Consider the following 16,083-nt stretch of genomic DNA (forward strand, 5'->3'; position numbering starts at 1 on the left):
GGTCTTGGAAAATTCATGCTTTAAACAGACCTTCCTCCCCACCCCCATCACTGGGTGAAAAAAATGGTGAAACTGTTGTAAATGAAGTGTTGAGGAGAAAGCACGACCATCAAACTTCAGTGCTGTGTGAACTGCTCTGACTTAACAAAGGCATTTGTACATTGGAAGTGAGGGGAAAAAAAAGTACTGTAAAAAATCAAAAACCCAAACAACGTAAGGGATTTTCCATGATAATTCTTTAGGTCTTATTATCATGATTTGAATCCAAATGGTTTGCCTTTAGGGAGGCTGTGACAGATTTACAGAAAACCAGTTTAACAAAAGAAGGTGGCTTAGTAGTATAATACTTTGCGAGGCTCAAGACTTGTACTTTTGAATGTTTCTGCTTCTCTCTGAATGTATAATAAACTGAGACCTCTGTTCATAACCAGAAAGGAAAAGAGTCTTCAGTCAGTCTGCATTGTGGAGCTCTGCTTCCTTTGGACTAGTTCACCCGAGATAAAAATCTGCCATTTCTGTTCACGGCGTTGGCTCGACTGAACACATGAGTAATAATAATCTGTTGCTAGGAACAGACTTCAGTTTACATGTAGAGGCCTCCATGGAGGGAAAGTCTTTTGAATCCCTGAGTGGGTCATAAATAATCAGTGGCACTTCAAAGGAGGAAAAGTAAAAACAAGCGGTTGGAGATGCCATGCAAAGATGTCTGTAATTCCTATTGCAACACTAGTGGAAACCATGTAGCCAACATAATTGGGAAAATATGGGGCATGTGTCTGCAAAGGCAAAACCAACGAGGCAGGGATTTACTAACAGTGGGTTATAATATTCAGCCACCTCTTGCTGGGCTTGTTTGCAAGGTGTCTGTTTTCAGCTTTGAGGAGTGCACACCTGAGCTAATTTCATGCCACGTGATTTTTCAAGGTGGGCTCCTGGGAAGGGGTCTGGGGGTACATCTGTGCGACACAGTGTGGGGACATGTGGGAGTTGGCTGTAAACTCACAGCCTGCAAATGGGCTTACCTGGGACAGTGTGGAAATCACACTGAGTACTTTACTTTGCTTCCTAATTAGTGTGGACAGCTGTTTTATAGAAGTGACCTTGCCTAATGAAATACACATTTACATTTTAACTGTACTTACATACTGTATAACTGCTGATTTTTTTTCTTACAATGAAATCTTACCGTGCTTGATACTTGGAACAGCTGGAAGACAAGGTTTGCAAACCACCCCGATCCAAACTGTAACATTAAGGCTATGAAATCCTTGTTAATGAATCCTCCAAATCCCTCTGAAACTTTTTCTCCCCCCTTTCCTTTGAGACAAGAATGTCCTTATAAAGACTCTGCTTAAGAAGAGCATCCCTTAGTTCTCACTGGAACTTAAGCCTCACTGGAGACACGGTATTTAAATTAGTGTTGTTTATTGTTATGATAGTGGAATGTAAAGCTTGGGTATGATTATTTTCAAGTTAGTTCCTTGAGATTTCCAGTCTGCTACCTGCTCTTAGGTTTCTTGCTGTCCATGTGCCTGTTTATTAAAACACAGGTTGTTTGTTTGTTTTTGTTTATTTGTTTTAACTCTGCTGGCTAATTTCAGCTGAACTGGGAAAGAAAGATTCCAAGGAAGTTGAAGTTATGTGACATGACTATGCTAATCTGATTTCCACCTATGTTTTTAGCTGCCCATTGTGGGAACAGCTGGGGAGGTAAGGGAAGAACTCTACCCACTAGAGGAAAACCTGGGTTTGAGTCTTATGAGTGCCCTTGTCATGGGAAAAGCTTTTGTTGATGGTTGAACCATTTGAGCTGGAGATTGAGCTGGAGGTTGAGAATTTGCTCCTTTGGAGAACACCATGGAATGCTTTTCTCTCAAGGAGGACATTCGTAATGCACCTTTCTTGTGGGACTTCTCCCATGGTGAACAAAAGATGAGCTTGCACAGCTGCTCTGTGCAATTAAGTTAACCAACAGGGAACAAATCCATTGGAAACAAGGTCCAAGAGTTCTTGGAACTGTCTCTTTGGCTCTGTGATACTTCACGGGTTATCCCCAGGTGTAAGCACTTAATGCTTTCCTGTGTTAATACAAAACTCTCCAGAAAGAGGGAAGAACAAGGTCATTCTCTTCCCTTTCAGTTTTATCCCTACTGAAAATGCATGGTGTCATTTGAAACCCTTTGATTTATTTTCCACACTATGGGTATTTATTTCCTAGTTGTCCAGCATTTAATGGAAATGAAGGATTTGGTTTAGCTCTGCAGTTCGTTGAGTTGTTATGAAACAGAATAATGGACTTAAATATAAAGTAGAAAAGACGATTGTTCCTACCACTAGGGAAAGCATCGCTAAGCAATCTTACCAATAACTTGATGGTTTTAGACTTCTCAGAGGTTGGTGTGATACAGTTACACTTAATATGCTTTATTTGAAAGAAATTCAGAGGCAGGGGGGAGGGCAAAGGGACTAGCGTATTGTACCTGTGTAATCCCTTCTCAGACAATCTGTACCTTGTGCCTTTTAAAGAATATTAATCCTTGCAGGTATGTCCTCCAAGAGTCTGTGTGTCTCCCTTTCAAAGCAGCTGTGGAGTCTTCTCTTGGGGCAGCGCAGGAACCTGCACTGTGGATTTGTCGAGCAGCTTTCTGCATTTAAAAAAGTCCCATCCTTCTGTGAAGGACGCCTTGATTTGCCCTTAGAAGAAAACAGGAGCATATGCTTTTTTCGTTCATACGTGTTCTGTGATCATGTGCCATAATATCAATTAATTAATTAATTAATCACGTAACTTAATAAAGTTAATTCATGCTTTAAAACTTAACACACTTTCTGCTTTACAATCCTGAAAGTTTTATTAAGTTCAACTACTTTCATACTTAGAGATCTGAACTGTGGTTGTGGTCCCATCATGTGAAGTGCAGTGCAATGTGCTGTGTGGTTGCTGTAGCTGTCAAGGGATGGCGACAGAGGCGGGACAGTCACAGAAAGGTTAAAAATCCATTTTGTTTTGTATATGAAGCTCTCATCAATGTTGTTCATGGGTCTTGCGTCTTTCCTTGTTATCCTAGAGGGATCCTGTTCCCTTTCTCTGGGCTATGCTCCAAATGACTTCAGCATTGTGCAAGTTAGGTGAACATGACATGGCTTCACCTACATAACCATCTCAAATCTGGATACTTTAAGGTTGAACAGATATATATGTTTGCACTGCTTGGGGAGTGTGTGCTGCTTTTGTGCCTTCAAAAGAAAACCCTTAAATAGTGTTTATTTTAAAATAAAATGAAAAAGTGAGAATAAACTTGGGTTAAAGAGAAGAAGAGCATGCAGCGTCACTGATGTTGAGTGCGTGCCCCAGAACCACAGGAACATACACACATATGTAGTTTTGGGGTCATCTTGCATGTAGGTTATGCTGATGTAGCAATGGTGGGTGTCTATATGTGTGCTTCTAGTCCTATTCTTCTTCCTTTACATGGACATCCAATCCGAGTTATAACCTTGGGTCCAAATTCAGGTAGGCTCATTGATTTCACCTGTGGATTCACTGTTGCCCAGGACTTACTATTTCTTACATATCTCTGAAAGCCTACAATTGGCAACTGGAAAATTGAAGGTGGGGGGAATGCAGCTAACTAACCCCGTGTCCCGCGAGGAAAAAGCACCAGGTCTGATGATGTGGTTTGGATTTTGCTTACACGCTCCCCGTTTGGGTCTTGCTGCAAACTTAGTAGCCTTCAAGGTGGTGACCACAAAATCAAATCCAAGACATACAGTGATACCCAAAAGATGTTAAGGACACCTGAAATATTTGCATTCTTAGATGTTAGTTTTGTATTGCTTGATTGTGAGAGAAAAAGGAAGGAGTTTCCCAGGAAAGATTGCATCTCCTGAGGCAGCGCTGCTGGGAGAACTGGATTTTCACTTCTCCAAGATGCCCCCTGGCTCCTAAACCCCAGTTTTTATCAGTGGCAGATAACTGTGTGGTTATTTTGTGGTTGTCTGACTTGAGACTCTTACTTACAGCTCAGGAATAGAAGACTTCTGAGAGCTCTCCAGGGTTGGACGTCCAAGTGTCCTTTAATAAAAGCAAGCACTTTTTGCTAACAGGCAGTCAGCAATAGGGCAAGGGGGCATGGGCTTAAACTCTACCAGGGGAAATTTAGGCTGGATATTAGAAAGAAATTCTTTACAGAGAGAGTGGTCAGGCATTGGAATGGCTGCCCAGGGAGGTGCTGGACTCGCTGTCCCTGGAGGTTTTTAAACTGAGATTGGACATGGCACTTAGTGCCATGATCTAGTGAATGGACTGGAGTTGGACCAAGGGTTAGACTCGATGATCTCTGAGGTCTTTTCCAACCCAGTTGATTCTGTGATTCTGTGATATTGTCTATTTCTGAACAATTTTTGAGTCACATAAAGCTCTTATGTCTGTTGCCTGTATTGGGAGGCTTTGTTAGGAACCAGTATTTAGAAGTCATCTTCTGATTTCGAGCCTAACCTCAAGGCATGGCTTATCTACATAATCTTGCTCTCGTGCCTGCCGAAGATCAAATGCTCCTTTTCCTCCTCTTTTTTTCTAGGCTCGGCAAGGCAAACTCTTGTAAAATATTTCTTCCTTTTCTCTGGTTGTCTAGATAGGTCTTATCTTTACCTGCCCCAGCAAGAACTCCCTTTCTTCTGGTGCCTTGAGGTTTGGTTTTAGGTTGTTGGTGACTTGCAGAAATGCTGCGTGCTCACCACAGCAGGTGGAATCAGTGCTTTGGCCATATGAACTAATATAAATTTCTCTGGAATACCAGAGTCAAATTAGCAACTTTTTTTTCACCCTTTATTCTTTCTCTGCCTTTTCTTGTCATCGGTAAAATGATGTCCCATGATTGGGAAATTGGACTAGATGATCTTTAAATGTCCCTCCCAACCCAAACTATTCTGTGATTCTAAACGTGGGCAGTAACCCCTGACCTTATGTAGATGCTTTAAATGTGAATCGATTGATGTTTTTGAAGTGTTCAGATGTGGCAGTGATGAGTGCCTTAGAAAATCTTGTGAGGAACTTACTAATCCTGTCATCAGAGCAGCTCTTGGATAAAGCACAAGGACACACATTGTTCAGGGTGAGGAAAATAAAATGTTGAATAGCTCCTCATTAAATGCATATTGTCCTTTCTGTGCAGTGAGGAGGCCGAGAGTGAGGAAAAATAGTGTACAGTAGAGTAAACAAAGGCTGCCTCATGATTCATGTGCACAAGGGACTGAATGTAAAAGAATTATCTGGCGTTCTTTAATGTTGTATTTCCTTACTCATCTATTCACGCCCTTTATTTTGACATATACTTGGTTGATGAGTTATTAATACATGGTGTGTAAATCCTAGTACTCCTTATGGAAAGGTTAGAGTTATTTAAGTGACAAAGCTTGTTTAAGGTGATTTAATTTAATTTATTTAATTTTTATTTAAATTAATTTAAATTATTTAATTATTTAACTATTTAATTTTTTTTATTTAATTTATTTAATTTTCAGCTTTATTTCTTTTCAAATTTGTTTAACTTTTAAGTTCTTAATAAAAATGAGTCTGTATCTAAGTATCCCGATTTTCCTGTGGGGGCAATTTGAACAATATAGCTACTGCAGGAACAGAAACAGTGTTAGACTTTGAAGAAATATAACGTATCGTTCACTAAAGTTGCATTAGAGATAGGAGAAGTATTCAGGGAGAGGAGAATGGAGGAGTTGGATAAAGAAACTCCTTCATGGGAGATGAGGAGTAACAAAGGTACCAGACAGAAACAGCAGTTGTGATTATTCTCATATCATAAGCGCTACTTTTTCATTTCACCTTAATCTTTGCAGATTCTGCCTAAATGGTTTCCATTCCGCAACAATTATCCAGACAGGAGGAGATACCTGAAAAGTACAAAGATTTAAAGAAAACCTTTGAGGTTTGGCAGCAACAAATCCGCGGAAGGCACTGTGAGCCTTTGTCAACCTGGTTTCTCAAAGAAAGCAACTGCGTTTGCATTTTCCTGATCCTAGTCCTTTTGTTTTCATGGCGAGACGAGCCACGGTTCGTGTTGTGTGCTACTGATGGCCACTGGTAAAAAACAGTCAAGGGTCCAAAACTTGGATTCACACAGTAGAAACAGTTGCTTTATGAGCTAAGGAAACAGCCTACCAAGAGAAGAAAACCCCAAACCAAACGCGTATCTCAGCGCCGCACACTTGAGTGTCTTCGGTATAATCAGTTTTAATGTAAATGTGTACTGATTTTTTGTTTGTTTGTTTGTTTGTTTTTTAACTTTCAGTTTGGAAATTGATTAAAAAATCTCCACAGAATTAAAGATGGCATCACAACAGTCATCTCCTTCAACGGAGGAGCAGGCTTCCTCCGAAATAGATGATCTCCATCTATCACTGCAAGGTAAGTTACAGTAGCTTTCTGTGCCTTTTTAATGTAGATTTTTGGCAAAAATGTGTGACTGTACACAAGCTGAAGGAAATTCAGAGAAACCTGTTAAAACCAGCATTATGAGCAGTGTAGTTAGTTCATGTCTGTGCTTTGTTGCAGATGGTTCTGTGTTTTATGAGAGATGCTTCAGGAGTTAAATCATAGATAACAGCTCTCGTAGTACTTTCTTGTGGTATTTTCAGAGCTGTTGCCTTTTTTGGTTTCTTTGCTATTTGGAATACACGCTACTGTAAACTGTTTACAAGGGAATCGCCCACATGAAAACAGTTATGCCATTTCATTAGTTTCCTTGTTTTCAATTTGCCAACAGTTAGTTGGTTGCATTAAGCTGTCTTAATGAGGCTATTAAATAAAGTACTTTTATTTTATTATGATTTTATTATGATTTTATTATTTTATCATTATTTTTTGTTATTTTATTATTATTTTATTTGTTTTTCTGTGCTTACTGCTATACCCCCTGCACATGTAGAAAGATAGCTTGTGGCCAAAACAACGAGAAAATTTTTGTGGCTTCTAAACAAATTTCTCTCAGGTCAGAGTCTTTCATCCTTCCTTGCAACGAGTTATAACTTGCTGATTTTAATTGTTTCATTTTAATGGCAGCTACCTGAACAAATAAGCAATAATCAGTGGCCTCTCAGACAGGCTCTTGAATTGAACAGGCGTGTTGAATTTTCCTCTATAAGAATTTCCTGGGAAGGCTGATTTTCCTCTAAATGTCTTTGTGAAAATATTAATGTTGGCTACCAAGGGGGCTTGTCCAGGCAGCAGGATTAGCACTTATGGAAAGCCTGTTTCTGATGTGTTTAGAACCTGGTTATTCTAGGACAGCTCGACTAAGTCATGTTCCCACACCGCTATTTCATTTTAGCTCACTTGCAATGAAATTAATATGGTGCTTAGCGGAGAGAAAATATATTTAAAACAGACGGTGCAAAAGAATATTCTGCCAAGTCACTTTTACGATCCATATTTGCATTAATATTTTCATTGAAGCCGTGTGTTTTGATGAGTGAGTGTTAACAGTGGTTGAAAGCCAAATGTCTTTATGGGTGAAGTTTCTTCCGTTTTGCTCCAGTATCACATTTTCAGGAGATGGAGTGAAAACGAGCAGACAGGAGCTGGTCTGGCTGTTGCACCGAGCACAGCTTGTCAGACACATTTGTTGTGCCAGTCAAACTCAGCCTTCGGTAGGAAGAACGAGGTGGTTGTTGTAATGAAATGGGTCTGGAGAACACTATCCAGCTTTAAGGTAGAAGGTGCTGAATTAAAGTTACATGGGATTTTTGGGATAGGGATTTGTTTTGAAATAATCATGCTATTTTCTGAAAAGTCAGCTTGCTGTTTATGTTTGGATAACACTAAGGTTTTTTGGTCAATATCTCAGTGAAAGAGCCCTGCTTATTAAAATTGAAATGACCAAATTATATTTCTTTGCTGTAATAATGGGAGCTCTTAGGTTATGCTGAAATGAACACACTGCAAATCTGAGGCCAAGCTGTATTTTCTTGACAGTTGTAAAACATCCAGAGACATCCCTCAGAAGTGACGTGGGCAATTTTTGTAATGATTAAAGATGCAGCAAATGGTACAGACATGTCCTGTGTATGGAGCTGCGACACTGTGGCATCTGCTCGGGGTCAAACAAGCAAATGGCCACACAGTTGTGATGAAGCACCCTGACATGACAGATAGAAACCATTAGTAAATCTTCCTGCAGATCTGTGGTGGCAAAGGTCAAATAAGAATAATAGGATCACTCAAGGAAAAGGGCTTTTTCAATAATAGGAATCTGGAGATGAGATTTGCAAAACATCCAGTGATTTGGATTACTTTAGATCTTCAAGTTCACCTGGAGAAGTTTTAGAGAAATCTCAGATTCAAGGAATGGCTGCATATAACTATTAGAAAAGCAGCTTACTTTTTGGGTGACTAAAAATGGATGTAAAACTGGCTGTGATTTGATTTTCAAATTGTTAAGGTAAAGCATCAAAGAGTATGTCCAGTGTTGTATAATACACAACATAACAGAAGACACGCGTGAATAGTTGGTGCAGAAGAAAAAAGCACGAGTGAGATCCAGAATGGATTGCTCATATTTTATTCCAGATTTAAATTCTTAGTGATCCAATGTTCTGTTGTTCCTGAAAGGTATCCAGTGATGTGGAGTACTTATCTAGTCTTATCAATTAGGACAAGATCAACTTAAACCCATATATATATATCTATATATATATTTATAGATATATAGATATCTTTTCAGTTTTATATATTGATCTTTAACCTTTTCCAGTTTTCAAACTGATTGCCAGAAACAAAAGAGTAATAGTTAACCCCTCCTGCCCTGCCAAGAAAATTGAAATTGCTGTGAAATTGTGTGATGTCAGGACTTGGGCTCCTTCTTTTCTCTTCTTTTTTCTTTCCCTCTGTCCTAGATGTTATAATAAAATCAAATCAGATTAGTATCGACATTATCTGTGCCCTGTCCTCCAGCACCTCTCTGGTTTTCTGATGCAGCACAACTTAAAGTGGCTGCAAAGCTGTTTTATGTCCTTGCACAGCCACCTAAAAGTGCAGGTAAAAGCCTGAAACTGGACCTATGGTGGATATATCCTATGGGGAAATATTTAAGAGAAGAGTTTCTCCTGCTGCAAACGTTTTGGTGAACAGAGGATGCTTGCCCGGGAGATGCTCTGTTGTGGTGCACGGGCCGTCTCTGAAACCTGAAGTCACTTCTGCTGCAGCTACAGAGGGAGCAGACAGGAGCTCAGGGCTTGGCTGGCAATGAGCACAGGAGGAATAATTCAGAAGCCCTGTCCTGTGCTGCCTCCTCCCACAGCTTCCCTCCCAGCACTGTGTTACAGGCTGGCCCTGTAGAAGCATCCAGCCTGGCGCTCGGCTTTCTGTAAATGGAAGAGGCACAGCTGGGGTCCAAAATTGTTTTCAGCTGCCTAAAATGAGGAGGCATGTCATAGAATCATTTTGGTTGGAGGAAACTGTTAAGATCATCGAGTCCAACCATAATCTAAATCTAACACTCAACCACGTCCCTAAGAGTGTCATTGACACATCTTTTAAACCCCTCCAGGGATGGTGACTCCACCACTGCCCTGGGCAGCCTGTTCCAATGCCTGACAACCCTTTCCATGAAGAAATCTTTCCCCATATTCAATCCAAACCTTCCCTGCTGCAACTTGAGGCCATTTCCTCTCCTCCTATCACTTGCTACTTGGGAGAAGAGACTAACACCCTCCATGCTACAACCTCCTTTCAGGTAGTTGTAGACAGTGATAAGGTCTCCCCTCAGCCTCCTTTTCTCCAGGCTGAACGGCCCCAGTTCCTTCAACTGCTCTTCATCAGACTTGTGCTCCAGACCCTTCACCAGCTTTGTTGCCTTTCTCTGAACTGTCTCCAGTACGTCAGTGTCTTTGTAGTGAGGGGTTCCTTCCTTTGCTGGTGAAGGGCTTCATGGTGATGTTTTGAGAGCTGGTGGAGATATGACTACGCTTTACCAATGAGCCGCAGTGCAGGATCGCAGTGGAGGGAATGTGCAGCCCCTTGCAGATGGATGGTTACCGCAGAATGGGGTTTGTGGTGCTCTGGAGCAGGAATATTTTTTGCTTTCAGGATCTAAATCTGTTTACCTGGGAGAGGATCCAACCTCCACTTTCTCTCCCATGCACAAATCCTTCCCCTTTCTTCCGCAGGACAGCAAACGGACCCTGTGTATGGTATTTCCCACCAAGCCTGTGCGGAACTCAGTTTTCCCTTTTCTTTCTGTGCTTGCTGAGCTAATTCAGACACAAGAGAGTATGTTTTAGCTCTTGGAGTTTAGGGCGTGTACTTACTCTTTCCCTGTTTAATTAACTGTAGGAGTCCTAATTTTTGGCTCTGCTTGTTAATCCATGTGCATGTTACTGTTTATTACTGTAACCCAATGGATGATCATATAAGAATGTGGCTGCTAAGACTGTCTTTGAAGAGTGTTTAATGATATAAGTGAATTATGCTATTTTCCTGCACTTATGTCTAATCACTTATGGACGATTTCACTTCAAGTGAAATTGAAAATACGGTGATATTGATACATACAGATAGATTTTTGTTGTGCAGTTTATAGTAGATTGTACTCATCTCCAAGTAAAGGAGGATATCTCTTTGAAACCCGCTTAATTCACACAGAGGTCACAAAGACTACTAATTCGTACCCAGCAATTGTTATTTTTTCTAGCCGTATGCCTTATTTGTTGGGCTTGATATGCTATTACAGCTACACATTTTTTTTCCCTTTAACCATAATGTTCAAAAAAGCCTATTAAATGTTTATTATGATTTTTCAAGAGTGACTTTTGCAAATGTAAAAGCTCCCATAGGAGCTGCACTGCAATCTGTGCCCTCCTCATGCTGCCTGCTGCCCGGGCAAGGAGCTGGGCTGCAGTTCCTTGACTATGTGGCTTCGTGGCATGTGACGGGGCTGGTGGCACCAGAGAGGAAAACGACACATGAGACTGCCTAAAAAAAGCCCAGCCATGGGTATTTTTGTCTGTTTCACATGCCTAGTGGAAAAAAATAGGTTGTATAGTTGTATAAATGTGTTCCCTGCTAGATAAATTTCAATTTGTTAAAGGCATTATCAGGTACGTAACTGTTTAAAAACACGCATTAAAATGTCTAATCGGTAGATGGCTTCTGAGTCACCTGTATAGGGCAGTGAAGGCCACTTATGTTCAAAGCCCTGCTTCACTGTGGATTTTCTTTAGTGTTAGAAAAGCCACTTAATGCCCTTATCTCTAAAAGTATGTTGATATCTAAATGATGTGACTTAGTACCCTTAAGAATTTAATCTGTCTGTGCCCTCAAGTGCTGCAGTGCCTCACGTCATGGGCTCTTGGGGCAGTAAAGACGGGGGTGATTTAAAGCTGAGATGCCCCTGGATCCTGGCAAGGAGCAGAGCAAAAGCGTTTGAGAAAGCCGGGAGGGCAAAACTCAGTGTGAACATGCTTCCCAAGTTAGCAGCGCTCTTGGTAAACTGGATAATTTGCTTTCAAAAGGAAAAGGAGGTTGAAGAGAATAGTGTAGAAAGTTCCCACTATACAGGCCTGGTGGTAGTTAACTAGGTGATATTTATACAATATTTGGATTTGAAAAGATCTATTCCTGTAGAAGTATTTTCATTACCTTCATTGGGCTTTGGATAAACTTCTTAATCTTAACAAAAAATACTGTGTTTGTTTTTAGTTGCTTAACATGGTGTTGCTGAAGGTAAATGCTGGAAGTAACTTTTTCCCCCAGCTTTCCTGTCTGCAAAAAATGAAACTCTGATCCTGGTTGGGAGGGAAAGGACTGTGCAAAGGGCTTGGGGTGAATTGCTCACCCTCTGCCTGGGCTGGCAAGTACTTAACGGTTCTTCTGATAGTTTCTGTCATTTATAGTGTGTACCTGCTTGGTGTTTTAGTCCATACCATCAGCGCTGTCTTGATGGAGCTCTTCCAGTTCCCCCTGCTGACCGTGCTTTGGTTCGTTTTGCTGAGCTGTCAGGGAGCGTGGAAATAATTATGGATGAAACTGAAATAAATGCTCCAAGAAAGTACTGTAGTTATCTGCAGGCATTCAGGCTAGAGCTAGTCCAACACAACCTTTCTTCTCTATATATGTGGTGGGTACGCTACGTCCTGAACACCAGAACTTTTTGTCTGCTGATCTGTTCCTGATGAGCTGCACTGCTTGCTACTGTAGACATAGCCTCAGCTGACCTGAACGGTAAAAGGAAGCTATAAAAATATCATACACAAGAGGTAATTCCTTCTGGTGAAACAGAGGTGGGAAGATGACAGACAGGCTTGCGCTCATTAATTTTAAGTAATTGTTTTAAAAAGTTAAAAAAAAAAAAAAGAAGAAGAAAGCCACAGGGTTGTAAATGGTCCACTGACAGTGATGCACTGGTCCTTGCAACAGAAGAAAACCTCTTTGCTGTTTGGTGGTGATGTTTGATGAGCGTTGACAGACTGGCTACATCTGTTCTGCTGTGGTTTGCTTCCCCCAGCTCCCTGCCGAGGGAGAAGATGGTGCTTTCCTCCGAGCTGCCATCTCTGACCGTGGGAAGGGAAGCGCGAAAGGCAGCAGAAGAGATTAATTTTAAGTCTGGCTTTTCTATATTGCTGTTAAATGAAGGCTGAGAGTAAAACCATGGCTGGCAGTGCTCCTGCCCTCCCCTCCTCTTCTTTCTGGGAGATTTTGGCATGGACGTTGTCCCTGCCATGTCCCCATGCTCCAGTGCTTAATGATTAGTCTGATTTGTTACACTTGTTAGTAGCTCATTGCTGGATAAAACAGTCATTGGCCAACAGTGTGTATTGATTTTTTGGCCAGCCTACGTGACAGGCTATTTCTATGTGTTATTGCTCCCTAAAGAGTTGTTCTGAAGATTAGCTTTAAAACACAGGGTGAAATGTGATAGATATTGTCTTCAGATAGATAGATACAGCCTTCAGATTAACAGGTTCTTATTTTGTTCTCTCAGATCCACTTTTTGCTTCGGTGAGTTTTGGCCCGAAGTAAAGGAAATGATCAGTTTTTTCTGATAGCTTCATATTCTGGGTCAGTGACATTTTGAAAACTAGGGCAAGAGAAAACCAAGGTCACTTAGAGTCATATAAAAAGGCCTAACAAAGAATCCATTCATCCTCATAAAAATAAAAATCCGTATTAATTAACCACGTGGTAGAGATAAGAATTTGAAAGCTTGATTAAATCATTAGCGCCTCTGAGCAGGAGAGTTGGGGGGAGCCAGGAGGGAAAACACAGCCTGAAAATTGCACTACAACTGCTTGCCATGGTGCCAGAGGCACATGTGTACTGAGTTGTGTGTTGTATGGCCTGGAAGGGAACAGAGTGACTGCTGCACTACAGTCGTGGGAGATATTGGCAGGCATGGAGTTTTGTTACTGATTGACAATGAGATTTTTACATTATTATTATTTATTTGGGTAAGAAAATAAGCCACGTTGCAGCTGAGGCTGTGGCTTCTGGGAAGACAGCCTGGTGGGTTGCACTAGGCAGTGGCTGTAGCTCGAGGAGGGTGTAAGTTGTGCTTAGGTGTGTGCAGTGAAATAAGCACCTTGTACTTTCGCCAGGTGAGACATTTGCCTGAGAGCTGCCCACGTGAATCAACACTTGCAGTATGTAGCTCACATTGCATAATGCTTCTTCACATTAATATGCAGAGATTCAACCAAAACAAGACCAAACATCCTCATCCTAGCCACCTTTCTGTAACTGACCCCAAAAACAAGTTCTGCAAATCAGTAGCAGTAGCCTGTGTTTGGACGCCAGTGACTCTTCCAGCCTGTAGCTGGAAGAGTCACTGGCGTCAGGCAGTTAATATTTGCTTTCCGTCCCTTTTCAAGTGCCAGGAATACCAGCCTTGCCTGCCTGATAAAATTGAGTGTAGCTACTCAATAATTGCTCATTAGGTAACTGGAACGACTCCTGTATGGGTATTCAACCAGAGGGTGTGGTTGGGTCCTGTGCTAACATGAAGCAATATCTCCATGCTATTTATGTCCTCCTTGTGAGTGTTGCGATGTTGGTTGGTCTATGTGGCATGCTTGCACTTATTTTCTGTCTTCCAAACAAAACAGAGTTCTGAGATTGCATTTTTGTCCATGTCTTTAAGACTGCCCTTATCTTACTGTTCATCGTGATCTTGGTGATATTTAAAAAGAAGCATAAAACAATCCAGCAAGCAGGGGAAATCGACTGTTTCATGCTCTGACAAGATCATAGTATTGCAGATTAGAGGACTGTTGAAAGACATGTTGGCTACAGGATGCAAACCAGCCCTTGATGCACATAATGAGTGAATGTTTTTCTTGCGGCTCGCCTGCCTGGTGAAGCAGAAGGAGGTTTGTGGGTTGGATGGTGGGGTTAGGAGCTGGAGGCTGCGTTATCCTTAAGCTGCTTGCTGCGCCTCATGAGCTGATGAAGCTCTGTGTGGCAAGCCCTTTGGGCCGTCTTGGATGACTGGGGTTTGTGTTTGCCAGATTCTCAGAGTGGAATGAAGTGTGGGACATTTTCTTCTGAATGGCATTGTCATGATCAGAGCAGTCAGGATTTTTTTTTTCCCCAAGGGCTTGATGTTTTTTGTTATATTTCATCCTGCCCAGCCTACAAAAACATACATAACTATTGCTGAGTAGCCCTGCACTTGCCTTATGATGTCAGACTTGCCTTCGTATCAATCTTTTGTGCAAGAGCATCCTTTCAGAGGCAGATGAGATCACCTGCTCCCACCCCATCTCCCAGATTTGTCTCTTCTTGCAAAGTGATGGCCTGTTCAGGGTCTGCTGCTGCCAATCCCATGAGGCAAGAGGATTTACCTCAGCGGGGACATGGGCAGCTAGTGCCCCCTCAGCCTCCTTGCTTGCCATCTCTGCCCCATCCCTGGAGACAGTCAAGGCCAGGCTGGATGGGACTCTGAGCAACATGATCTAGTTGAAGATATCCCTGCTTATTGCATTGGGTTGGACTAGATGACCTTTGAAGGTCCCTTCCAACTCAAACTATTTTGTGATTCTATGATTTCCTTCCAGGCCTGGGCTGTGCTCACTGCCCTAAAACCCACTGGTGCCATGGTGGAGGACACATACTTTCCTCTCCTGTCCTCCTGGCAGGATGTTGGGCCAGCATCCCATCCCATCTGCTTCCCCACATGCAGGAGCTTGGGGACTCTGTCTTGCCATGACCCCAGTGCCCAAAGCCCCTTGCCCACAGCCATAGATGGAGGGGCTGGCATCACCTCAGCCCTCAGAGAGAAAGGGCTTGGATGGCCATGCAGATGGCACAGGCCAAAGATGGTTGTTTGGATGACCAAAACCTCAGCTTTCCTAACTGTATAATCTTGCCCTCCCTCGGTTAATAGTCTGTTTGTTGTGCTTTGTAATGTCTGGGTTATTAAAAACCAATGAGGCCTTTTGGGTTTTTGTTCAAATGGGGAGGAGTAGGGGGGGTGACTGCCCTTCCACAGCTCCAGGCAGGCTCCTTATTGGGGGGGGATGCTGCTTTTTGGCTTGTTTATTGGGGAAGACGACTCCAACTCTTTCAGTCAAAACTAATGCAGAAAGGGAGAGAAGAAGGAGTTTGTGTTCATGCCTGCTCCCACAAGCTGTTGGGGTGGCCACCAGCAGCAACACCTCTGCAGTGGTGAGGCCCAAAAGGCCATAAACTCAGGAGCCAACACCTCTTGCTGTTCCCTCACATCTGTATACAGATGATCAGCGAGGACCTATGGTTTTGGTGGTGGGGTGTCTTGGGAATGGGGTGTTTTTTTGGGAGGGAGCATGGGCTTGGAAATCACATAATCCACTGGCCATGACAGGGATGGAGCTGGGGAGCTGGTCTGGTCTGCCTCTGCTACTCCTGCTCTGCTTCATCTTTCTGGAGAACTAGCCTTTTCCTCATTTCTGCTGCCCATAAGCCATGAAGAAAGGCTTTCCCCTGTCTCGGCCTGTACTCTGATGTGATACATTATTAAAATATTCCGATTTTTCAAATGTGGGCTTAAACAATTTCCCATCTCCCTTCACAACTGCTGGTTATCAGTCACTGCATGC

At 42.1% G+C, this 16,083-nt stretch overlaps 1 protein-coding gene across 1 annotated transcript in view; it reads left to right on the forward strand.

Moving 5' to 3' along the window:
- The window catches only part of SYNE2 (spectrin repeat containing nuclear envelope protein 2), a 193,548-nt gene that overhangs the window by 11,781 nt on the left and 165,684 nt on the right, over positions 1–16,083 (forward strand). The window contains 1 exon segment of the mRNA XM_082058908.1: positions 6,306–6,421. Coding sequence (XP_081915034.1) covers positions 6,343–6,421 — 79 coding nt within the window. The 5' untranslated portion in view covers positions 6,306–6,342.

This window comes from Streptopelia decaocto (genome assembly GCF_964273445.1).
Source record: "Streptopelia decaocto genome assembly, chromosome: 7".
In the NCBI taxonomy this organism is placed as follows: Eukaryota; Metazoa; Chordata; class Aves; order Columbiformes; family Columbidae; genus Streptopelia; species Streptopelia decaocto.